Source organism: Gymnoscopelus microlampas (assembly GCF_963454915.1).
Source record: "Gymnoscopelus microlampas genome assembly, chromosome: 17".
Lineage (NCBI taxonomy): Eukaryota > Metazoa > Chordata > Actinopteri > Myctophiformes > Myctophidae > Gymnoscopelus > Gymnoscopelus microlampas.
Genome location: NC_139954.1, coordinates 41,403,125 through 41,430,600, shown reverse-complemented (window position 1 = coordinate 41,430,600; position 27,476 = coordinate 41,403,125). Strand labels below are relative to the sequence as shown.

Genomic DNA, 27,476 nt, shown 5'->3' with positions numbered 1-27,476 from the left:
ATCTCAGTGCTCAATGTGTGCATTTATGTCGCAGCTTGCCTCATTAAACACTCACAGAATACCTGCTATCACAGTATTAAGGTGTTAGATAGCCTTTATAATAGCCTAGTTCAAGGTGTTTATTGTCACATGCACATTCAATATAGGCATTAAGTAAGTAAGTAAGTAAGTAAGTGAGTAAGTAAGTAAGTAAGTAAGTAAGTAAGTAAGTAAGTAAGTAAGTAAGTAAGTAAGTAAGTAAGTAAGTAAGTAAGTAAGTAAGTAAGTAAGTAAGTAAGTAAGCAAGCAAGCAGCCTTGGGAACCAACGGTCCCCGAACCATGCCTATACTGTAGATCAGGAGCCTATCTTGTCTTTCTGTAGCAAGAGGCAGCTTGATGTACACTCCCTGGACATGACGCTTGTATGTCACATGCAGTGTTGCCATGTCCGCTTATTATAAGAGACTTTGGGCTTGTTTTTTCTATAAAGTTGCTTTAAATATTGGTAGTTGCGGGTTGCGTTTTTTTTGGGCTTGTTTAAAGTGAAGCCTAGTTGCGATTGTTTCCTAAATGTTGTTTAAACCAGTGGTTCTCAAACATTTTCATGTCAGGGACCCCCACATTAATATGTATTTGTCTGCAGAGACCCCCCCTTCGGAAAATATTTTGTGCCAGAGACCCCTATACAAGATTTGAAAATGTTCCTACATTTTCACTTTTCCCCCACGATTTTTCTTTGAAAATAGCAGATCTACAAGCTCACAACGCGTCGCATCGCGACGCTTTGTGAGCTTGTTGATCGGCTATTTTCAAATAGCCAATTTATACGGTTATAGCACTCAGGTGGTCGCTTCTTTTGGGCTTGTTTTCCTAGACCTGGTTGCTTGTTTCTCCCACATAACCTGGCAACACTGGTCACATGATGTTCAAGTACACCCCCTGGACATGACATAGTACTGTGTATGTATCCCAATCCAACCCTAGATCCTGAGTGCCAAGCAATGTACCATTTTTATAGCCTTTCACTCTGCCATGGGGAGTGAACCCCCAACCTCCCTCAGGGCGGACACTGTTGGAAACTGAGCTGGTGTACAGAGGCAACAGCAGGCAGTGAAAATCTCCCTTTACGTGACTTTCTGTTGCATTGTGTAAAATAATGATTCTCAAATGAGCCCAAACTCTGCAAATGAGCTTAGCTTCCACCCCGGCTATACCATCAGACTGTTGAACATGGCATGACCACCGCCTGTCATCAAGCTGGCCCCCCCACACACACACACACACACACTTCTTTTTTCTCTTTCTCTTTCTGGAACCAACTAAAAAAGATGGAGCTTGTTGCACAAAAACTAATTTCACCCACTGTTGTACACCTGTAAACCTGTGATTCTGACTTGAAATGGGACATTCTGCATAATGACTACTTTAACTTTTGGTACTTTAAGTACATTTTTTATGCCAATACTTTTGTACTTTTACTAAAGTACATTTTGAATTCCGAACTTTTACTTGTAGCTGAGTATTTTATTGATACTTTTACTTAAATAAAATATGTGACTACTTTTTTCCACCACTGGACGTATTCATGGCCAGCACAACGTCTATGTATATTATGGCTTTGCTCCCTTTAATGTGGTTAAGCCTAATTCATACTTTGGTGCACTGCACTGCGTCACATTTTTTCACTTGAGAATGAATGTTATTTCATTTAAACTAGGATTCCTCTCCCCTCTCTCGCCCACCGCTTCAGCGAGCGAGCGAGATGGGGTCGCCTTATCAGCCGAGCCCGAGCGAAGACGCTCTCGCACAATATAAGCCTCTCAGTGGATCTCCTCAAGCCTGAATAGTCTCTCTTTGTTACAGGCTATGAACTCCTTGAATGTAATTTCTGCCAGCGAACGGCAAGCTGTATTGTCCAATGTGAGTGGCTCACGCCGCTGACACACAAATCTTTCGCACATTATTCTAGCGCGCAGCCGGGTGCCGCCGTTGACACAAGCTATCCGCGGGATGCCGAACATAAAACAAAATTGTTTGGAGGTGATACGGTAAATATATCACTGATGCCTAAACAAGAACAAGGATCAGTCATTCATTCGTGAGCAAATAGTTGAGTGCATGTGCGTGAATGTGCGTGGGTGCGCGCACGTGTGTGTCTGTGTGTGTGTGTGTGTGTGTGTGTGTGTGTGTGTGTGTGTGTGTGTGTGTGTGTGTGTGTGTGTGTGTGTGTGTGTGTGTGTGTGTGTGTGTGTGTGTGTGTGTGTGTGTGTGTGTGTGTGTGTGATCTCCCCAAGTATATTTGAATTTGAGAAACAGACATTAAAGGGATTCTAGGCAACTTCAGAGATCAAAAAAAGAAGAAAAACTGTTGTCAAACACAGCCCCTCCACCCCCCCCCCCCCCCCCCCCCCCTCCTCCTCATCAGCAGTTTGTTTCCCCGACCACCAGACAAGTGACTCAGGGGGACTTCTGAAAGGGCCATGCCGAAAATAGGTTGCTTTATTCGGATACAATGCGTGTCACTGCCCGCCCCTGGTGGTTCTCTGAATAGGTTAGGAATAGGTTAATAGGCTCTGTCATGATTAATTGACCACATATTTGAAGTTAAACAACTAAATTCTATCCGAACGATATTGTATAAGTAAATTCCGTGCCTCAAAATAGAAGTTTGAGAGCTTTTTGAAGTTTTAAAACAGCGGAGAAAATAGCTTACAGAAAAGATGCCTGCTGCTCGTTTTTGGTCGGGTTCACTCAGGCTGGACTCTGTTCCATTCGGTTTCACTCGAACTCGCCACCTGATTAGCCAACCTTCGCTGTCAATCACAGAACATTGAGTGAGGACGCTGATAGGACAGTTCACACGGACACGGACGTGCACATGCGTGCATTTCATTTACGTCCCGGACAGAGCCGGATTTCAGAAAGAGGACTGTGTTTCATTATATAGTGGCTGATAGAGGGGGAAAATGCAATATATATATATATATATATATATATATATATATATATATATATATATATATATATTAGGCATGTAACGATTTATCGTATATCATTTTAAATCGATTCAAAGTGGTGACGATTTAAATCGATGCAATAAAATATGACATCGCGATGCAACCAGCAGAGGGCGTATTCGAGTCAGACTCCCTACCTTGTTCTCCGCCTACTATTTTGTCCCCTCAGGGCCACCATAGCTGCCTGCGTTCGTCTCTTCTTCACTCACTGAACGGCAGGCTATGAACGGCAGAGTGGGGTTCACGTCCTCTCAGGCTATGAAATCTAAACAACTAGGCGATCGCACTGCGCATAAAGAGGGAAATGTGCGTCGCATGTAAACATGTTTATTTGATTGATGAATTGCCCAAACTATACCGTTTACCCCCTCCCCCGTCTGACGACGTTGTTAGCTGTCTGATTTAAACTCTGTAGGAAACATACAACTGATAAGGCTTAATGATAACGGCTAATTCTGGAGCTCCTCGGTGCGGCTGCAGAGTACAATGAATACTAATCTAATTTAATAATTTAACAATTGTATCAGACCGCTGACATTGCCAAACTCCTTTCAACACTGTCTTTCAGATATATAGCGAATTTCATTGATATTAATCAATTAATTCTTATATAATCTCATTTGGAGCAGTTTAAAACAGTTTCCCTTATTACTGTACATAAATGTGTTGTTTTATACAGAATGCTGAGAATGTAGCATAGATAAAAAATAACTTGTAAATCCCAAGGCTAAGCCTTAGTTTGTTTATTTGAAGGTTTTCTTTATAATTTATTTCATCTGGGATATATGTTTTAAAATTCATTTATTTCATAAGACTTATATATTTGAAGTTATTATTTTACAAATAAAAAAGTATATATCTTAATGTGACAGTTAATGCTTGTACCTCGTGAATAAAAAGGCTTTATTTAATTTCATGTATTAAAAAGAGGATAAGAGAAAATATAGTTTTTTAAAAATACATGATTTTTGTAAAATAAATAAACAAGGTTTTCAGTAATTTGTCTGGAAAATAAATGTGCCAAAAAAATCGTAAAAAAATCGTGAAGAATCGTATCGTGAACCTCGAATCGTGATTCGAATCGTATCGTGAGTTGAGTGAATCGTTACATGCCTAATATATATATATATATATATATAAATATTTTTAAATTTAGGCTTAAAGTTACCTAGAATCCCTTTAAATGGGAAATTGTTGTTTTATGGAAAAGATTCAGGTTAAGGTTAGGATTAGACATCTAGAGTTAAGGTTTAGTGGTTGGGGTTAGGGTTAGGATTAGACATTTCGGGTGCTATTCACGAGCCCGCTAACCCCCTAAACGTTACCCTACACCTGTTAAATACGGTTAATGGAGCTGCGCTGCCTTCTAGCACCTGCGCTCCCCGTCCCCCATTATGCCGACGCCGTTAGTTGCGCGTGGAGGTGTGCCCGTGGGCGTGTTGTTGCTATCTCCCCAACATTGCCATTCTCAACCCACACATGGGTACGGCTTGGGGAGGGGGGATAGTGGATTCTAAAAGCACCCGCCCGTTTCTCAAACCACCCGCCAAGTGCACACAGACACTGCAATGGCCCTGTTGCCATGCAGCCTTGAGAAATAAGCAACCGCATATGAAAACAAAAAGAAGCAACTATAAGGCCACATGAGCACTTCAAACTACTAACTAGAGCTTTCATATCCCCTAAATATTTTAGGGGATATGAAAAAACAGCTTGGAGCAAATAGGGCTATATAAATATATACACTGCCCCATAACCATTTTAAGAATGATATTCGGTTATTATACGAAATATACTTTTAATTGAGATATTTTCGTTTTTTCCATATTGCTGTCTGCATGTCTTAATAAAATCATGCTTTCAGCAAGCAAAATAAGCATACAAAACAGTTCGGATTACTTTGTTTGATGGGAAAGAGTTTTCGTTGCCACTGTCGCAAAAATTGCTTGTTCAGGGTGGGATTGTGGGTCTCTTCTCTACATGTAAAGTGTCTTGAGACAACTTGTTGTGATTTGACACTATAATAAAATTGAATTGAATTGAATTGACATCCAATGTTACCTCGTACTGCCGCTGCCTGCTCTTGTCATTTGAAGAAATAATCCAATTTGTCTGAAGATCCATTCATTCCATGTCATGTTGGTCGTTTAAACTTTAAAGAGTGCCGCGCAGTGACAGAAAACAGCTGGCTGATTGATTGATTTGACCTACTTTTGCGCTTCTGCCCTGATGATTAATTATTTGGCAACAGCTGTGTAAGAGTATAACTATTTTAAATGGCTTTCATATACTCTTGGAAAGCCGTTGCTTATTGGGACCACAATACGCTACAAATGAATTAATATATGAATTTATTTGGATAAAAAAAAACGTCGACCCGGCCCGGGTCGGGTCCCGTTGGGTTTGGGCTAAAATCTTAAGCACTTACATTTTTTATAAGATGATCGGATCATCTAGTGTGATTTTCATTTTGGCTGCTGTCGTTAAACCCATGCTGCGGGTGAATATTATATTATATATTATATATATTATATTATTATTATATTCCCCACGTAAACGCTACGTTCATGTTTACTGTTAAAGGTTCTCAATCTTTTCAGGCCATCGACCCCCCAAAATAACCATATTTGAATTGGGGACCCCCCCCATTTTGTTTGACTCGGTTCCACAGATAAATATTGTGAAAATAGCCGATCTACAAGCTCTCAAGGGTGGACGCGTTGAGAGCTTGTAGATCTGCTATTTTCAAATATTTTTCAAATACTTTTACTTTTGATACTTTAAGTACATTTTGATGCCAATACTTTTGTACTTTTACTCAAGTAAATTTTGAATTCTGGACTTTTACTTGTAACAGAGTATTTCTATATTGCAGTATCGGTACTTTTACTTAAGTAAAGAATTTGAGTACTTTTTCCACCACTGCAGCACCGGTTTAAAAAAAAGAAAAAAGACGCACCGACATTCCATAGGCTAAATCAATGCATTTTGTCATCGCATCGCACTGCTCTACACACTCACACAGACACAAGCACGCAGAGATTTAGCTATTTTATGGATAGATATAGGCTATTAGATGTCATTAATTTATTTACCGCAATATTTCACCCGCGCTTTATCCGATATTAATTAATAATTATATTTGATTGACCCGAACCCACCCAAACCGCGGTTCGCAGCAATGTGTCTGGGTTTGAGAGGATATGATTGATGTAAACTTAAAGTGTAGCTCTGTTCGGGATTACTGAACAAAGGTGGATGATGAAAGATAACGGGGACAATATGGATGTATAAGTTAACTTTAACTGCGTCACTTCAGAGGAAACTATGGAGCAACTTCACACCCCTGTTTACACACCCCTGCAATCCATTAGAATGGTGGAAATAGAACAATAACAGCCAAAGTGAGTACATATAGACCTTTCCTAAAACTGTCATTTATTATATGTGCTACTGTATGTCAGTGTACCACCGCCCAGCCCTGTGGTCAACCAGCTGGAGGTCCATGGGTGCCTGTAGGAGCGTTGTGGCAACATGATTAATTATTTGGGAGCAGCCGGTGTGTACCAATAGTATAAATATTTTAAATGGCTTTAAGTTTCATAATACTATTCCGGATCTGACTAATATGACACGCTTATTGTTAACACAATAGGCTACAAATTAATATAAAAATGTATTTGGATAAATAAAATAAAAAAGAAGGAAAACAAGCCCAATGTGGCTTATAATAATCAGACCAGGCAACAGTGCAGAGGGGGAGATAGGCTAGAGAATATATTGGATCGGGGATGACGGCGGATGCCGGCTAGCGCAGTCTTCTCTTAAAGGCAATGGCTTCTGGCATGGTGATTGGTTTTATCATTGTAACGCCCAAACCACACCTATGCATAATGTAACGGGGAGCGCAGGTGTTTTGCGGGGCGGGGGAGTACCACAGAATACCAAATTTTGCGGGGCAACGCCTCTTGCCTAGTGCGCACTCCGAAACTAGCGGTTTGCTCCAAATTCACCTAGAATGGGGCCCTTAGAGGTTCGGTTTAGGAGTTGGGGTTGGAGCTATTCCTGATTTATTCTTAGTTGCGCCCCTGTATCGTGCACCGGAAATAGCAGATTTACAAGCTTGTAGATCTGCATAACACTCAAGTATATTAATACAAAAAGTGTGCGTGCGCGCGTGTGTGTGTGTGTGTGTGTGTGTGTGTGTGTGTGTGTGTGTGTGTGTGTGTGTACGTGCGTGTGTGCGTGTGTGTTCTAACTCAGGGAGACGGGAAGTGACAATGCCTGCAAGGAACACCATGTTTTCTGCAGCTCGCTATAGCGTATTCAGCCGCAAAGCTAATAATACACGTCAGATGAAATGGACAGGACTAATTATAAGTACACAGAAGTGAAGTCTGTTGAGAGGCGTTAATAGGCACTCTGATAGCGCCTCTTTAGTGTGAAATGCATTCATTTGGCTCCTCATTAGAGCCCAGATAAGGAGCGTTTATATTTTATACAGCAGCGTGTGCTAGATGTTTGGCTAGGTGACCATTTCTCCTCCACTGTCATACACTTGAAATAAAAGGCTCAGACAATGTGGCCCTGGCCATCAATAGTAATGGAAAATAGGCTGTGCCGGCAAGAAAAATAAGAAAAAAGAACGAAATGGAGAAAATGGAACAGAGGAGAAAGAAAAGGTCAACTAAAAAGAGTTGGAGTGAGAGAAAAGAGCTTATGCGAGTTAGGCAGCAAATTTCCACTCCTCTCGTCTTCATGATAACTTGTCATGTCTTCCACCCAAAATGAAAGCCTTGGAAAAAGCGTGCCTTTGTCTACACGTTCAGAATAGGCCTACTCATAAAATTCTCATTCAATTAATCCATTAAGACCGGGAACGCATCTGTGTCATTTTAAGATTTCTTTGGCTATTCAAAAATGGCAGATTTACAAGCTCAAGCTTGTAGATCTGAAATTTTTGGAAAAATCTAGAACATTTGTGTGTTTTAAAGCGAACATTTTTAACTCCGATCTGTGCTTCTGGGGGTCCCTGGAACACCATATTTTGAGATGGGGGTCCGCTGCCAAATACATATCATTTTGGGTTGTCCTTGACATAATTTTAGAATAACCAAAGAAATCTAAAATGACACAGATGCGTTCCCGAATTGAATGGGTTAAACAAAAATAATCTGCCGCACCTGGGTTACACAGGAAGTGACATGACCCAGAAAAAAAACCCTATTATTTCAATCAAACCTTTAGAGCAAAACCACATAGTATGTGCGCCAATATGCGCCTCTGTTTCCATTCAGGGATATGTTTTTTTATTTAATACAGATAACACCTCCGGGGTCCCCTGAGGACACATCTTCAGTCAGTGCTCTCATAATCATGCGCTCCATATCTGTCTCTCTGCACGTCCACACAGCATGGGCACGAGAGATGCTTTTTGAAAGACAAAGTGAGGATCAGCCAAACGCGGGTGAATTCTGACTGTGAATAAATAGAGTTACTTCCCCGAGATTCTTCTCCCTTTGACAGGGTGCCAGTTTAGTCTTCACTTTAATCTCTAGTTGTTGATTTTGTTTTTCAGCGTACGTGGCACTGCAAGAGACCAAACTTGTTATATAAATACTATAGTCTATGAGAGTCTGTGTGTCTCCGTATAAGAGAGTTACGACACTAGCGTTGACTCCCATCATAAGAATAAAATGCGGAAGTGCTCTGTCTATCTCAATGAGATAGTTCCAATGTTTGGAACTATAGCCCATAGCAGCCCGCTTTGCGGCGAGATCAAAGCGTGACGTTACTCTCTATTCTACGCTCTGATTGTGCCTTGCCCAAATTTGGAGTCATACATAGACAACTGACGTCCTATATGACATCATATGTGGGGATAGGGCCCTCAAATGTTATTGGCCCAGGGGCCCGCGCAGGGGTTATTCCGTCCCTGATTTGACTATATTTGATTTTTTTGTTACACATCAACTACAAACTTCACCCGTTACGCATATTTGATATAGGCTTTAAAGGTAGGGTAAGTGATATGTTTTGGTTAAAACAAAAAGTATTTTGTTAAAAGGTTAAAATACTATATTCTGATAGTAATCATTGCTAGAGTGTTTTTTCAGTAACAGATGTCTCCCTGTCTCTCCAGCTCTTTAATAAACAGAAAATACATTTTTCGGTAGGTGTCAAAATCTCAGCCAATCAGGAGAAAGTACCCATTTTAAGCTTAATTTGTATAGTGTTCCAGTTCCAATTTTGTCTGCTCATTTCTTAGTGTCATCACTTCCAATTTCACTTGTTTAATCTATATCCTGATTGAGTTCTCTCTCCTGGTTGGATAAAATTGGAAATGAAACTGAAGCTGAAACGAAAATGCATTTTCTGTTTAATAAAGAGACAAGGAGACCCCTTTTACTGAACAAACACTCTATAGCAATGAGTACTATCAGAATATAGAGCTATTTAACACTTATTTTAACCAAAGCAAATCACTTACCCTACCTTTAAATAGATAGTAGGTATCTCGCACATTTGTCATGTTGATGTGACTACTATTGTGAGTCGTGACTATACTGTTACTACTGCTGCTATAAAGTGTCTCTGCTATAGCAATGCACAATAAAGTGCAATGTTAACACTTCGTTGTGCGGCTGGTCTACAAGCTCACAGTCACACAGCAACACAAAATTGCGATGCGACGCGTCATGAGCAAAGTATTCAACTTTTGCCCATAATGACGAGTTGAAAACGGTTGAAAATCCATTCATTTTGGTCTCGTCTCTTTCTCTCAGGCCGCAGCAAGAAGAAGGAACGCTGCCTGAACGAGGAGCTGCATCCGCTGGTGGAGACGGAGGCCTGTCCCTGCCTCGATGAGTTCCTGTCCCAGCCGTACGGCAACTGGTCCTCCTGCATCCTGGCGGACCCCCCGGCGCCGGGCTCCCTGCAGGGCTGGAGGAGCCAGCGGGAGGTGAAGGAGTGTGGCCAGGGCCTGCGCTACAGGGCCGTGGCCTGTGTGGACCAGCAGGGACACCTGGTCAGCCCCGCTCTCTGTAGCGACTCAGGTATGTACCGTATGCCTCATTGACAGTGGTGGAAAAAGTACTCACATTTCTTACTTAGGTAAAAGTATCAATATTGCAATGTAGAAATACTCTGTTGCAAGTAAAAGTCCGGAATTCAAAATTGACTTGAGTAAAAGTACAAAAGTATTGGTATCGAAATGTACTTAAAGTACCAAAAGTAGAAAGTACTCATTATACAAGTTTTCAAATGTATTAAATGTCTAAAAATCGTTTGAAAATAGCAGATCTACAATGTCACAATGTTCCACCTTGCTATGCGTTGTGAGCTTGTAGATCGGCTACTTTATTGTGAAGCACATACAGTACAGTTATGATCCAAACAATTATGAGGTGCTTCCCTTTTTCCTTTTTCCAAACACAAACACACAAAATGAACAGGTACGTAGATCGGCTATTTTTGGGCTAATGTCCCCCCCCCTGAATAGGAGGGGGTTCATGTAGTTAAACAACAAATTATATTGGTCTATAATGGTCTATTCCTAAAAAGTCTACCTGACTGTAAAGTGTGAAAGGCATGGTGTGATGACAGTCTGTAGGCAGGATACAAGTTCAGGCAAACAAACAGTATTTATTTTAAATCCAAGCAGAGCCAGAAGGTACAAAATCTTCAAGCAAAAAACTGTCGTCAAGGAAGAATACATTTCGGCAACAGAAGTCAGAGTGTAGGAAAAACAAACAGTGATGGAACCGTGAGGGGAGGCTCTCCACGATCACACAAATGAGGTGGAAAATCATACCGCCTGAGGCGAAATGAAACGGAGGAAAACGTAAAGCGAGTGAAGATGCTGTAGAGAATGTGATCGGATAATTACAAGGACGAGCTAATAAGGGACAGGACAGGTGAGATGAATGTAGAGGACGCGGGGCCTTTGTCCTACTCCTCCCACCCAACAGTCCCCACGCTGACAGGTTGCAGCCCCCAGCCCGTATACTGTAGGAGTAACGTGTAATGACAAATATCACCTTCCCCGCCCCGGCTTCCCTCCCCCTGAACACGGGCCAATTTTGTTCGTATAGAGACATTTGGATCTACGAGCTCGTAGATTTGCATTTTTTTAAATAAGGGAACATTTGTAACTCAAATATTTGCTTCTAGGGGTCCCTGGAACAAAAGTATTTGCTTTAAAAAAATATGTATTCAAAGATTTGGACACATTTTCACGATTTTTCCAAAATAGCAGATCTACAAGCTCATAGCGCGGCACTCGGTGCCGCGCTATGAGCTTGTAGATCTGCTATTTTTGAATAGCCAAAGACATCTAAAATGACACGGTGCCAATTTTGTTCACAATAGAGACGCTCGGTGCCTTCGAACCCCTAGAGGTGGTTGGCAGGTACTTTACCACTCTGCCACCCCGAGCGCACGAATAGCAATGTATGATTGCTTATTAGACACAATTTCAGATTGTGTCTAATAAACAACGTTGTCCATGCAATGCTCACATTATGCACCGTACGTTGTCTTCCCCAGTGAATGTCTTCTGGTATCATTTGGAGCAAAGAGGCAGCCTGCTGTTTAGCGATATAGGCTATTCTATGGAGGCATTTATATAACGGAAGTCTGACACAGGCATCGGTACAAGGGCCGTCACCAGAGGTGATTGTGAGGTGCAGTCTAGACGCACAGCCTTTGCTAATACAGGAGAGTGTCCATCCTTTACATCTTTTAAGGTCCAACTAAAAGGATGGATCATGTGCAATCAAACGTGAACATTTTCAAATAGGCTGTAGGTTTTTTTTCTTGTCTCTGGTATTTTAGGTCAAAACTACTCCTTTTTACTGTTGCTTTTTTCTCTTCTGTTTCTACCCTTTTAGTAATGTTTATGTATGTGTTCTTTTTGTAATGTTGCTTGTTTTCTGTTTGGGGACTACGGATGGAAATTAGCATTCTTGCTAAATCCTCCGTATTTACATATGCATTGTATGTCTGGTGTTCATTAGTATGTGCCGTCCCTCCCAAATAAACGTATAAATAAGTATCTGTATACCATACTGGCTATGTGCTGTATGCAGAGCCTGTAGACATGAAATACATTTACTGTGAGTGCCACCTCCAATGCCATTTTGCGAAAGCCCGCCCCCCTTGTGAATGGGGTGGGGGGCATATGGAGTCAGAAGGTCAGATATACAGTAGCTAGGGGCCAGAACCATCAGTGCTTTAAAAGTGATCAATACATGATGTTTTAATCGATTCTCCATAACACAGTAAGCCAGTAGAGAGATTCAAGGATATACTGTAGGTGTGATTCATTTTTTAGTGCTAGTTAAACTTCTGGATCACCTGAGAGGGACATTGAGATACCTTTTTGTTAATGACAGATAAAGGGAATTGCAATAATCTTGGCGGAAGGTTATGAATGTGTGGCTGACGACCGCTGCCAAATTTGTTCCGGAGAGAAAAGATTAGGTCTTGTAAAATTTGCAAAAGAAAGAATGAAAGAAACACGATTGCACAAATGATGTGATAATCTATTTATTTGTCCAAGGTTAGATTGTTATTGAAAATAACTCCCAAGATTGTTTCCAGTGATAGGGCAACATATCTCGGCTTTATTCGCATTCAGCCACAGAGATGTTGTTAGACATCCAATTATGGTCATTGTCGGTGTAGAAACCACATATGTCAAAAACTGTTACTTTTCAGGATTAAAATATCAAAAATTGCAAAAGTAATGAGATCTACATGAATGAGAATGAGATGACCCAATGGCAGCATATATACTGTAAATAGATAATAAAAGGTCTAAGCCAGTGGTTCCCAACCTTTTCTGGATCAGGGCCCACTTGGAAATCTCGCTAGTGTTCACGGATCCACCCATCTGACCAATGTAACACGGCAGTCATCTCAATTCGTCTTTAACCCATTAAGACCGGGAACGCATCTGTGTGTCATTTTTAGATTTCTTTGGCTGTTCAAAAATAGCAGATATACAAGCCCATAGCTATGAGCTTGTAGGATTATATATTTTTTAAAGCGAACATTTGTGAAATATTTAGTTCCAGGAACCCCCAGAAGCAAAGATTTGAGTTACAAATGTCCGCCAAAAAAAAGGAAATATTTGCACAACTTTTAATGATTTTTCAAAAATAGCAGATATACAAGCTCATAGCGCGGCACCGAGTGCCGCGCTATGAGCTTGTATATCTGCTATTTTTGAATAGCCAAAGAACTCTAAAAATGACACACAGATGCGTTCCCGGGCTTAAAGAGTTAAGTAACCCAAAATTGAGCGTTTTATGAAGCGGTAAAGACGAGGAAGGCAGACAGATCAGGGATAGTGATGGGTTTTGAATAGCTCAGGGTACATCATTCTCTCGCATAGGAAGCCTTTTAACCGGTGTCGTTATATAGCTCTTTATCCCAGGGAGGAGAGTGGAACCAGGCCTAGACCGAGTAGGAACATAATGACTTGACTTAATTTTTATCCATCAAGCTCAAAGTGTTTTTTTTCTATGTCTGCTTCAATCAGTGGAGTGCTTTTCCATTATGTATTGAGCTAGATTTCAGGTGAAAAAGCCCCCACCCACCCCACCCCCCCACCCAATAGAAATGTGCGTTGGTTTGTTCCTCATAACGTCGTATGTAAGCTTTTCGCAGAATTCCTTTTGTTTGTTTTCATCTGCATCCAAACACCTTTAGTAATGCTATACAGTATATCATTTTTAAAATGTTCCTGAATGAAAGGGAGTTACAGTATAGGTGGATATTCCCCTTTGTGTCGTGCATAAATCACAGAGCTCCTTCAAAAGAGTGAGAAGCACCAGAGGGAGCTCCACGTACTGATCTCATTCCCCCCAGATTCGGGCAAAAACATGGGGATGAATTAATTTCACTATTATGCCACTAACATGTCGAATGCCCTACCAACAGCCATCAAAAAGTGCGACTGACTAACCAGTCAATCTGACCGATTTTGAGAATTTAAAGTGGATTATCTCAATCCGGGAACTGAGTAATACTGTACGCATATACTGTGTAATTTTAGACTTTTAGCTATAACCATTATTTTATACGTTGGGCTATTCAAAAATTGCAGATATACAAGATATACAATATTCATAGCGCGGGACCGAGTGCTGCGCTATGAACACTATTATTTAAAAAAATCTTTGAATACATATATATTTTTAAACAACATTTTTTACTCAAATCTTTGCTTCTGGGGTCCCTGGAACAAAAAAAATGTTCATGTCAAGGACCCCCAAAGTTATATGTTTATTGGCCACCGACCCCCATCAAAATGTGTTGTTCAAGGGACCCCCACCAGAAGCAAAAACATATATATTCAAAGATTTGCACAAATGTTCAAAGATTTTTCAAAAATAGCAGATCTACAAGCTCGTATAGAGTGGCACTTGGTGCCGTGCTACGAGCTTGTATTTTTGACACAAAATGACACAGATTAGTTCCCGGATTGAGTGGGTTAAAAACCGCCATAGAAGATTAGCTTTTTTAAGCTAACGTTTGTAACTCAAATCTTTGCTTCTGGGGGTCCCCGGAACAAAATATTTTACAAACGTTTGCTTTAAAAAATATATATACAAAGATTTGCACAAATGTTCACGATTTTTCAAAAATAGCAGATCTACAATCTCATAGCGCTATGAGCTTGTAGATCTGCTATTTTTGAATAGCCAAAGAAATAAAAAAATCACACCCAGTGTGAAGTGGGCGGTGTGGTCATCACAGACCCATGACTCGCTTAAAAAAAACATAAATGTTTTTTTTTTAAGTGCATAGTCCTATTTATGGGACTATGCACATGTGTCATGTGTCTCGCTAGCCAATCACAGTGCTGAATAGAGTCAGCCAATAGAGTCAGCCAATCACAGTGCAGCTAGTGGTCATCGCAGTGATGGAAGCTCACTTAAAGAAAAGTATAGATTTGCATTGAATGTGTAGGGGTTAGGGGTGTACAATGGGTGGCCAATCACAGTGCAGGGTTAGGGGGGTACAATGGGTGGCCAATCACAGTGCAGCAAATGTCAATGTCCCAACCTCACATATAGGGGTGGTCACACCGCCCAAAAATGACACAGATGCGTTCCCGGATTGAATGGGTTAAAATTGTTTTTTAAAAATAGCTGATCTACAAGCTCATGAGCTACTGAATGTACTTGGTTCTAACGTCCGTCACTTCCTGATTCCAGGGTACCTGGTGGAGACGTGTCACATGGCCTGTCCCCTGGACTGTAAGCTGAGCGACTGGTCGGCCTGGTGGCCCTGCAGCGCCTCCTGTGGCAGCGGCCTGAAGATCAGGTCCAAGTGGCTGAGGGAGAAGGCCTTCAACGGGGGCCGGCCCTGCCCCAAGCTGGACCTGAAGAACCAGGTGAGGAAACCATTACTCTGTGTTTTAACCCATTGAGACCTGAAGCCGATTCTACATCGTCTCCTAAATCCCAACAGTTTTCTGAAAAACGTATCAGTGGTGCTCAATCTTTTTCATGTCAAGGACCCCCAAAATGATATGTATTTGGCCGCGGACCCCCATCAAAATATTTTGTTCCAGGGACCCCCCAGAAGCAAAGATTTGAGTTCAACATGTTCGCTTTAAAAATATATATATTCAAAGATTTGCACACATTTTCACGATTTTTCAAAAATAGCAGATCTACAAGCTCGTTGCGCGGCACTCGGTGCCAGCTCGTATATCTGCTATTTTTGAATAGCCAAAAGTGTAAAATAATGCTTTTTAGCTCAAATCAAAAAATGACACAGTTCCAGTGACCTGAGGCCGATTCTACAAAATGTCTTCTAAATCCTTACAGTTTTCTGAAACACTTTATGTTGCTATAATATCAGTGGTGCTCAAAGTTTGTCATGTCAAGGACCACCCAAAATTATATGTATTTGGCCGCGGGCCCTCATCTCAAAATATGTTGTTCCAGGGAGCAGGGACCCCCCTACCCAGAAGCAAAGATTTGAGTTACAAATGTTTGCTTAAAAAATAATAATACATATATTCAAAGATGTGCACATTATTTTCATGATTATTAAAAGATCTACAAGCTCATAGCGCGGCACTAGCTTGTATATCTATTGTTGAATAGCCAAAGTATAATATAATGGTTAAAGTGGTTAAAATCTAAAATGACAGATGCTTTCCCGGTATTATTTTTATTCAGCATAGGTAATAGGGAAATGATAGAAAAAGAATAATTCTGCACTAATGCCTTTTTTTTCTTCATACAAGTACAGACAATACGGCACGAAACAATTCACACCCGACATAACATTTCACACCCGACATAGACTCAACAATCCCCAAACTCTTTTCCCTCCCTCATGGGTCGTTAGTCCCCGTTCACTTCACCATGCACACAGACATATGAAAATTATCCGTAAAAAAGGTCAAATTAAGTCAAATCAGCAAAATGCTGGGGGGTCCTTGAGCGGCTCCTCTATACATCGGCTATTTGAAAATAGCAGATCTACAAGCTCAGGGGCGTCACTACCGTCACGCAGACAACGCGGTTGCCTTGGGGCCCATGACATTAGGGGCCCCTCCCCACCCAGAGCAAAAATAAAATGAATTAAAAAAAAAACCTGGGTGGGCCCCTTAACATTGTAATTGTTAACCAAGGTTGATTTTATGTCGCAACATAATATCTCAAATTCGGACCATGACTGTCACTTGTTAATTTTATGGGAGGAGGGGAGGCGGTTTCTGTGTTTTTCCTTCATTCAGTAGTGTTTGGTCGATTACAAACCGTTGTTTATATACCCGAAATCCGTCACAAACCCGCGAAAAAAGTATCAGAAACCACTAATAACAGTCCGGGCGCACATGCACGCGCGCACGCGTGCATACGCGTTCATGAGGGCCCGCTGTGACCACCTCGCGTCGGGGCCTACTGTTGCCTTGTTACGCGACTGTACAAGCGTATATTTCTGCTATTTTCAAAACATCTTGGGGAAAAACGTTTAAAAACGTCTTTTCAGATGGGGATCCGAGGCCAAATACTGATTTATTTGTCCTTGACATGAAAATGTTTGAGATCCACCGTTTTAGACCTTGGATCGCTTTTGCAGATTGTAAGTAAAGACTGAGAGAGTTGGTGGAAATGGACTAGAATTGCGAGGCCCGAATTTAAAGGTAGCGTAAGTGATACTTTATGGTTAAAACAAAAAGTATTTTGTGAAAGAGTAACATTTCTATATCCAGATAGTAATCACTGCTATAGAGTGTTTGTTCAATAAAGGATTCTTACCGCCTCTGAGGTCGACTTTGTAGCTTTTATAATAGATTCAGTTTTTCTATTTATATACGAGAGGGGAATTCAACTGGACCTTAGTTTGAGATGTTTAATGCATTTTTCTTTACATCCACTCAAATCTAGTATACTCTGTTAGAATAGTCGATTTCCATATAGAGTCACAACAGAAGCAAAGAGGTAAACCCAATCTCCTCTTCGGTCGGCTTTACTTGATTGTTTTCTGGTCTGTAGCGATGTCTATAGAAATAATTAATGAGAGGGGGAAAATCACCTATTTTATTGTATTTTCACAATAAAACCAGTTGTGGCTCTGCATTCGTTAGCGGCCAACGCATGCAGACGAGGAGAACCTTTCAATCCGTTATGAATCCTCTCCACTCTTGTTTGTTTGCACAATACTGCACCTGTAATTGCCTTGACCACTCTGTGCTCAACATACATTAACCCTGATGGCATTTCTTCAGGCATCTCTAGTTTGCTTGTGGCATATATTCCTCTTCCATTGTGTGTGTGTGCGTGTGTGTGCTTGCGAGCGCGCGTGTGTGGTCGTTTATGGTTAAGGAGACAGACTGGAGTTATCGCAGTCTGGTCACATTTCAAAGTCAAGGTTTATTACCCATCAGTTGGTGGGACTCCTGGGCATTCCCATTTGCTCTTTGCAGTTCTTGGACCAGACCGAATCCATTGAGCTTGCCAGACATGTTGAGACCTCTCCTTTTGACGTGCACGCAGAGAGGTTAAACAAAGAAAAAAGCAAGGCAGAAAAATGGAAAAGTGGACAGATGGGAGTCTTTTGATATTCCGTATAGTTAGGGTTTTATCTCCTTGCTCTGAATATTTCGTGACAGCACATCTCCTGCGGGGTCATGCTTTAACCCATTAAGACCGGGAACGCATCTGTGTCATATTTAAATTTGAATATTCAAAAATATGTACTTTGCTTTTTCAAGGAAATCTTTCAAAAATAGCAGATCTACAAGCTCATAGCGCGGCACCGAGTGCCGCGCTATGAGCTTGTAGATCTGCTATTTTTGAAAAATCTTGAAAATTTGTACAAATCTTTGAATATATATATTTTTAAAGCCAACATTTTTAACTCAAATCTTTGCTTTTGCGGATTCTACAAATGTCTTCTAAATCTTATGAAAAAAACGTATGTTGCTATAATATCAGTGGTTCTCAAACTTTTTCATGTCAAGGACCACCCAAAATGATATGTATTTGTCCGCAGACCCCCCCCCATCTCAAAATATTTTGTTCCAGGGACCCCCATAAGCAAAGATTTGAGTTAAAAATGCATATTGATATTCAAAGATTTGCACAAATTTTCAAGATTTCTTTTTCAAAAATAGCAGATCTACAAGCTCATAGCTTGTCTATCTGCTAATTTTGAATAGCCAAAGAAATCTTAAAATGACAGAGATGCGTTCCCGGTCTTAATGGATTAAAGAGGGGGGGAATTGTTTTATGAATGCCGCCTGTACGCTTGAACGAGCCCAAAAGGACACTTTAGAACTGTAGAGGTCAGTATGCAGATGAGACGGCGGCCCGCCTGAAATATACTCCAGCATGTTCATGTGGAGATCTGTGTACGGATGGTTAAGTGCCTGCTAACAAGCTTTATGTGCCCCCTGTTGTAGTGCGCAGTAATAATAACCCACTCCACCCCGAATCAGGGCTGGATGGCTTCGGCTAATATCCTCATGGATTTATCCAGAGGGGTAGATGAGCACTCATTGTTGTTAACAGGGCCGGAAATTACCTTTTAGCTTGAGACACATCTGTCCCAAGATGTAGGACAGTCGGGACAGGTACTAAAACTTCTACTCAAGTTCAATAGACAGAGACATAGACAGAGTGGCTGGGTCTATAACCTCTACTAGTAGAGAAGGCATAGAGAGAACACTCATAATGTCACACAGCTGAACTGTACCATAGGATAATAATAATATATCTCTCTGCTGTCCGGCAGAAACCAACTCCAAAATGTTCATTTTTCAGGAAATGACAAAAACAAAGCAAAAAGTGGAGTTAGGAGGTTTTGTTCATTATTGATAAGAACAGCTGAATGGACCTCCAAGCTCACAATGAGGTTGGAGGTCAAAAGGGGGTGGAGCCTAACCAGCAAAACCAGCTAACTCCACCCCCCTTTGGTGGAGTTAGCTGGTTTAGAAGAAAGTTTGAGGATCCAATCGAGTTAGCTGCTTTTGTCAGAAGCACTTTTTAATAAAAAATATCGAAAATGGAGTTAGCTGGTTTTTGCCGGACAGCAACGTATGTATGTCTGACCCAAGCCAACACACAAAGGTTTGCAGCACAAAGTGTATTTTATTCAGGGGGTCGTTCCCCAAAACACAAAATAAAGTTCTGCCCAATCGGGGCTTTTCCAAAGACGCTTTATTTGTAACAATGTATTTCAGGCGCTCTCCTGGTTTGCCTACAAAGGAGACAGAAAGTGGCCATCGGGTAATGTGTCAAAATACGCCAAATGTTCGACAGGGAAAGAGTGGAGAATATTCACTTACCGCACAATGAGGGAGCTGTCCTTCAGGAAGGAGAGCCAGCCACACGTACCTTCCATCAAGGACTTGGCCAAGACAGTGGCGCTGTCCGAGGTGCTGAGCTCTGACGTCAGTGTTTTGGCTGGCCCTGTATAAACTCTCACCTGATCGGGGGTATTTAGGAGAGACTCCACAATATATATATATATATGTGTGCAGTGGTGGAAAGTAACCAAGTACATTTACTCAACTACTGGACTTAAGTACAATTTTGAGGTATTTTTACTTTACTGGAGTATTTCCAATTTCAGTACTTTTACTTCTACTCCACTACATCTCAGAGGCAAATATTGTACTTTTACTTCACTACAACATTTTTGAAAACTTTAGTTACTAGTTACTTTGTAGATTTTGATTATTATTACAAAACGTACATTAACCACTTCAGCCCTATATATACTTTGGCTATTTGAAAATAGCCGATCACAACGTGTCGCATTGTGACGTGTTGTGAGCTTAGAGATCTGCTATTTTCAAAACATATTAATACATTTTATACATATGATACCTTGTAAAACGGGACATTCTGCATAATGAGTACTTTTACTTTTGGTACTTTAATCATAGTTTTATGTCAATGCTTTTGTACTTTTACTGAAGTCAATTTTGATTACCAGACTTTTACTTGTAACAGAGTATTTCTACATTGCAGTATTGCTTTAAAACATTTTAGTACTCTTTCCACCACTGTATATGTGCACACTCAACGTATTTGCTAGTCTGGGAGACATCGCCTCAGAGCCTGGACAGCAGGGGCGCGGTCACTGCGTTCTGATTCAAATCAACAGCCAATGAAGAAAAGGGGGCGGGATCCACATGCAGTGGGTGTTGCATGTAGATAGGAGCGACGGGAAGCAATTTGTCCTTGAGAAATTTCGGCCGCCATTGTTGTGTACTGCTGTTTGCCTCTCGTCGGACTGTTTAGACGAGTTGCACAGCTCTCAGACCGGTAAGAGGCGTGTCCGCTCAGATTCTGAGCGTAAATTACATCCCGTCCACAAATACCAGGGCTCTGGCCCAGAAGTTTCCTCGCCCCTCCCGTTTGTATGCGAGAGCTGGCGAAAACCTCTGGGAACTCAGATTACGTATTTGCAGACTATTTGCCGTGTATACAGTATATGCTTAGTTAAACTTTAGGACATGAGGCTGCTCATTTGATCATGGCTTTTTGTAACAGCCCGGTCATTTATCTGACGCTGAGTCCTAAAGTCGTTATAACACAACCATGAGAAGTCCATGCTTACATTGTCTCAGGCAGCTTAATCTCTCATGAACAGATTCTGCCCTGCGGTGGAATCTGTCGGAGGGGTTCGTCATAACGTGTGCGCATTGGCTACAAGTGGGCGTGCCTTCAGATCAGGAAGCGGGCCGCGCTTTACCCAATCAAATGTAGTGGGCGGGATTCACGTGTCCATCCACCCTTCCCCCCTCGAAACTAGCCGAAACTAATTTAACAATAGCGTCCTTGGAGCGGACAAAACCACGGAAAGATATTCACATTTTAACTTACTCTTTCATCATAGAAACAAGTGGGCTTATAACCAAAACCATCCATGTTCTCTGGGAGAAGTGGTGTTAGTGTTCCGTGTAGAAATATTGTTAGTGGGAATGAAAACGTAGTCGCACCAACCGGAAGTGATGCGCTGAAGGCAGACATGAAACCGGAGTTTCCCTGCGCACTAGTCTTCCATTTTCCTCCCGCCAGACCCCACAGACAATATCAGAAAACAGAGGTCGCTGTTTTTCATTTTCTGTGGGGTCTGGCTACGCGAGACTACAGGCAGCTAAGCTCTTAGTGCAAATAACATGATGTTCATGCGATCATTGCGCTTGTGAATAAACGCTCTGCAGTGCGAGTGCTATGGACATGATATCCGAAGCGCTCCCCCGCTCATAAAATGCATTGTGTGGACACGGCTCCTAAATCAAAGATTTTTTGTATATTTAGCGCTGTCTGTACTGCTGCCGTTCTTCTCTGTGTGAATGTACAGTGTATATACTCTGTACTCCCAAAGCTAAGTCCACCCACTGGCTGGGACCGTAACCGTGACAACAAAGCTGATCCCATAGCCTGGGGGACCATAACGGCAACAGAGCCTGTGGCCGCTCATGCTCAGTAACTATCAAACTCTGCAGAATTCCCCACAAAACGCTAATAAACAGCTTAAATTTGGGGAAAGTGAAACATGGCGTTTGAGGCTGTCTCCATAGGCTAATGGTCAATCCCCATGTGCAAGTTCAGATGAATTGCTCAACCCACTGAGGAGAAGAATGTATTCAGAAAGACAGAGATTACTACTACGGTATGGTTTGTTGTGAGCTATTTGTGACACCATTGTACAACAAAGTATAAAATAGGGCTTAAGTGCTTATCAGACTAACTGATCTAGTCTAGAAACAGTGTTGAACCGCTCTGTCGCCGTAATCTACTCTTCCTTTTGAAATCAGAATCAGAATCAACTTTATTGAAACATCACAGGTTTACAGGTGTAGTTTTTGTGCAAGCTCTATCATTTTTTGATATTTCCATAAAAGAAAGGGAAGAATAAGGGTGGCAGGGGGAAGAGAGGGAGAGAGATCAATAAAAAACTAACAAATAATCTACATATTACACATAGTACTGTATGTCTATCCGGTGTGTTAAGTAGGCCACCTGAGGTAAGACATAAGCTACGGTAAGTACCTGAGCTAGGACATACAGTAAAGGTGCATGAGCATAGCAGCAGATAAATACTGTAGCCTACATGATATGCAGAGGTGTAACGTAACTAATTACATTTACTCAAGTACTGTACTGTACTTATGTACAATTTTAAGGTACTCTTACTTTACTAAAGTATTTCCAATTTTTCATTACATCTGAGAGGCAAATATTGTACTTTTACTCCACTACAATTATTTAAAACCTTAGTTACTAGTTACTTTGCAGATATACATGATCATGTTATAAAACATACATAAACCACTTTAGACCTATTTTGTGAACTTGTAGATCTGCTATTTTCAAAACATTTAGTACTTTTACTGTTGGTACTTTAAGTATATTTTGATGCCAATACTTTTGTACTTTTACTCAAGTAACATTTTTCACACAGACCTTTTACTTGTAACAGAGTATTTTAATATTGCGGTATTGCTACTTTTACTTGAGTAAAATATCTAAGGACATTAGTTAAGGTGCGGGAAAAAAACAAAACAAAAATCATGCAAGGGTGTATATCAGGCAAGGCAGCAGGCCTTGGTGTCACTGAGCTTGGATGTGAGATGAATTATTACCATTCCTGATGGCGAGCCTCACCTCTCACCAGAGGCTCAGCCTCTCTTATCACACTGTGACCTGCACTTTGGTCGCCATCTCGCCCCGCTCTCCTGCAGGCAGATGTTTCCCCGTCTAGCAGCCGCCAGAAAATGACCGGTCTGACAGAGAGGAAACTCATCCTGCCGTTACACGGTCGAGAGAGCAAGAGATATAGAGACAGTGAGAGAGAGAGAGGGAGAGAGAGGGAGAGGGAGAGAGAGAGGTAGAGAGAGAGGTAGAGAGAGAGAGGGAGAGAGAGAGAGGGAGAGAGAGAGAGAGAGAGAGAGAGGGTAGCCACCGTGAACAAATCTGTGAAAACGGTCACGTTATGCTCGATTTAATACCAGTGGTTCTCAAACATTTTCATGTCAAGGAACCCCAAATTGATATGTATTCGGCTGAGGACCCCACGTCTGAAAAGATGTTGTGCCCCAGAAGAGAATATTCTGATTTAGTCTTTTGAATAACACACCATTTTAGTCTTCGTCTAGTCTTAGTCGACTTAATATCAAAATAAGATCGTTTCAGACCGGGAGCGGTTGACGCGGTTCCCACTCTGAAACGACCTTAAGTCTTTTAGTCTTAGTCACTGCATGGTACAGTACCTAAATACCAGTGTTCATTTTGACAGCAAATTCTGATTTGTCTTAGTCTTAGGGTCGGTTGCACCAAGAGGGATTAAGCTTTAACCTGGTTTAAATCAAGGTTTATCTATTAATCCAGTTGCACCAAACTTTAAACCTAGTTTCCACTAACCAGGTTTAGTTTTAAACCATCCTTTAATCTTGTTTTTTATTTTCACAGTAAACCTGGATTAATGTTAATCCTGTTGCACCACTACTTTAAACTCCAATTTAAATGTCAGTAAGGGATTAATTCTAAACTTGCAGTACAGGTGGTTTAAATGTAAACATGGCAGCATATATCAGATGGCTTCATGAAAACGAAAGAGTAGCTCAAAGAAAAATAAGGGACCGTCTAAACCCAGTCGAATGTTATGATAATGCTGAATTTAAAAGGCGGTACAGATTCAGCCAATAGACTGTAATGAGACTGCCACGCCTGCCCACATTATCTCAAAAGTGAATAAAAAAGTAATTCTAATGATATTTGGCTCAAGAGAAGAAGTATTCCTTTTTATTTACAGCGCAAATCCAAGATGGCGGACACACAACAAAGTTTAATCCATGAAATAATCACTGTTTAACGTTTTAATCACTGTTTAAAGTTTTAATCACAGGTTAAGGATTTAAATCACAGATTTGTTAAGCAATGCTTAAAATTAAGTGGTGCAACACAACTCGAATTAAAATAAATCCTAGATCAACAAATCTTTGATTAACCCTAAACTAAGCTTTATTTAATCCTTCTTGGTGCAACCGACCCTTAGGGTCGGTTGCACCAAGAGGGATTAAGCTTTAACCTGGTTTAAATCAAGGTTTATCTATTAATCCAGTTGCACCAAACTTTAAACCTAGTTTCCACTAACCAGGTTTAGTTTTAAACCATCCTTTTAATCTTGGTTTTCATTTTCACAGTAAACCTGGATTAATGTTAATCCTGTTGCACCACTACTTTAAACTCCAATTTAAATGTCAGTAAGGGATTAATTCTAAACTTGCAGTACAGGTGGTTTAAATGTAAACATGGCAGCATATATCAGATGGCTTCATGAAAACGAAAGAGTAGCTCAAAGAAAAATAAGGGACCGTCTAAACCCAGTCGAATGTTATGATAAAGCTGAATTTAAAAGGCGGTACAGATTCAGCAAAGAGTCTGTAATGAGAATAATTGATAAAATTGGGTCTGCAATTGAACATGGCAGTGACAGGAATGCAGCTATACCACCCTTGCTCTATCCTTGCTATAACACGCCTGCCCACATTATCTCAAAAGTGAATAAAAAAGTAATTCTAATGATATTTGGCTCAAGAGAAGAAGTATTCCTTTTTATTTTTCAGCGCAAATCCAAGATGGCGGACACACAACAAAGTTTAATCCATGAAATAATCACTGTTTAAAGTTTTAATCACTGTTTAAAGTTTTAATCACTGTTTAACGTTTTAATCACAGGTTAAGGATTTAAATCACAGATTTGTTAAGCAATGCTTAAAATTAAGTGGTGCAACACAACTCGAATTAAAATAAATCCTAGATCAACAAATCTTTGATTAACCCTAAACTAAGCTTTATTTAATCCCACTTGGTGCAACCGACCCTTAGTCTAACACACCATTTAGTCACCGGATTTAGTCCTATTTTAGTCATCTGAAATTGTCTAGTCTTAGTCAACAAAATTAACACTATGTTAAACATTAGTTAAGTTAATCATTCAAAAATGTCTTTGATATTTCGATATTTTTCAGACTTTAAAAAAAAATAGCAGATGTACAAGACAGATTAAAAGTTCAGCGCACAGCTCCAATCGATAATGTTAAAAACCTCTAGCCAAGTCAAAAACCTTGGTGTAGTCATGGACTCAGACCTGAATTTAAGTCAGCCTCCTATCACCTCAAAAATGTAGCACAGGTTAAAGGACTTATGTCTCAGCAGGATCTTGAAAAACTCCAGGCACTGACTAGTGTAAGGGTGTCTCTACAGGTTTCTCTGAAAAATCAATCAGAACGCTGCTGCTCAAGTCCTTATTAATACCAAGAAAGTGGAGCATATCACTCCAGTTCTTAAATCCTTTCACTGGCTCCCTGTGTGTCAAAGAATTGATTTTAAAATACTACCGTTGGTGTAAAAAAATGTTTAGGGCTGAAATACATTTCAGATCTGGTGCCATAACAGGTCATACCAGGTCTGCTGCCACTCTTATTTATTTTGAGCTTGCAGATCTGCTACTTTTGATGCTTTTGTGTGACGCTGTAGTATGATCAAGTAGGGGCTGTCAATTTACGGGAAAAAAACAACACAAAAAGTTAAAATATGGAGATGAGAGGTTTCTGCCCCGACATCAACGATATGTATAGACATACTTGATATGAAATGATATTTACTCGACTATATCGGGCTGGCTTTCCGCAAATGGAATGTGACACCGGAATGCATTGTGCACGTATTTCCATGAGTTGCAACAGACAGTGTCATTGTCCCCTGTAGACTTGCCAGCAAGTGCCTCAGCCAGATAGATAGTTATTTCCCTCTCTGTTAGCGCCTGGGGCCCTCTGCTCCGCTCCACACCGGCCCTATCATGTGGAGAACATTCTTCCTGTCCACCCTCAGCGCTTCTCTGCCATATGGCCATTGTTGGAGGCTGCCGTTGTGTGTGTGTGTGTGTGTGTGTGTGTGTGTGTGTGTGTGTGTGTGTGTGTGTGTGTGTGTGTGTGTGTGTGTGTGTGTGTGTGTGTGTGTGTGTGTGTGTGTGTGTGTGTGTGTGTGTGTGTGTGTGTGTGTACGCGCACGTGTGCGTGTCGTATGTGTGTGTACGCGCACGCATTGGTTTTGTGATGATAGTTAGCTGGCATGGTTAGCCTGGGGCCACTTGAACCAAAAAGCATTACATACAAATCAGCTCTGCCTCAGTATTCTGTTGATGTGCTGTAATTTCAGTGGTTCTCAAACTGTTTCATGTCAAGGACCCCCAAAATGATATGTATTTGTCCCCCATCTCAAAATATTTTGTTCCAGGGACCCCGACAAATCGCTTAAAAGAATATATATTCAAAGAAGATTTGCACACATTTTCACGATTACATTTTTTTTGAAGATATATCTGCTATTTTTGAAAAGCCAAAGAAATCTAAAATGACACAGATGCGTTCCCAGATTGCATGGGTTAAAGCAAGGCACTTAACCCCCAACAGGTTAGTGGAGATATTTGGTGGACTTTCTACTATGCTCTTTACATTACGTCCTCCACAATGTACTCTATTGAAAAGAAACTGACATCGTTTTGGGGAAAAGACAATATTTTATGTCAGAATTTTATCTGGATTTCTTTATCGTATGTGTATTTTGTATTTTGCGGTTTCGTACAAATGAAGGCTTCCGAATGGTATATTATTGATACTGTTGCTGACTTTGGAGGAGAGATATATATTGAAGCTTGTAAATACACTGTAGTGTTGACAGGGTGCTTGATAAAAAGTCTTTCTAGAGCACTCAGTTATATTTTGGAAGTTTCCGTCCTTTACTGGCCTGCCCTTGCACTCCTCAGCAGGACAGAGTTGGTGCGAAAGCTGACAGTAAGAAGGCGATTATTAGAAATACTCATTGCAAACATCGCAACCTGCCAAGCCAATTTATATGCAACCACTTTTCCACATCTCTGTTTGTTTTTGTTTAGTTTCTTTTTTTAGAAATACAGAAGTGTTTGACAGC

At 40.8% G+C, this 27,476-nt stretch overlaps 1 protein-coding gene across 1 annotated transcript in view; it reads left to right on the top strand.

Moving 5' to 3' along the window:
• thsd7ba (thrombospondin, type I, domain containing 7Ba) overlaps positions 1–27,476 on the top strand; it is a 281,240-nt gene that overhangs the window by 183,893 nt on the left and 69,871 nt on the right. Inside the window, exons 14-15 of the mRNA XM_084085439.1 lie at positions 9,783–10,052; positions 15,225–15,403. Of these exons, the coding sequence (XP_083941565.1) occupies positions 9,783–10,052; positions 15,225–15,403 (449 nt within the window). The remainder of the gene's footprint in view (positions 1–9,782; positions 10,053–15,224; positions 15,404–27,476) is intronic.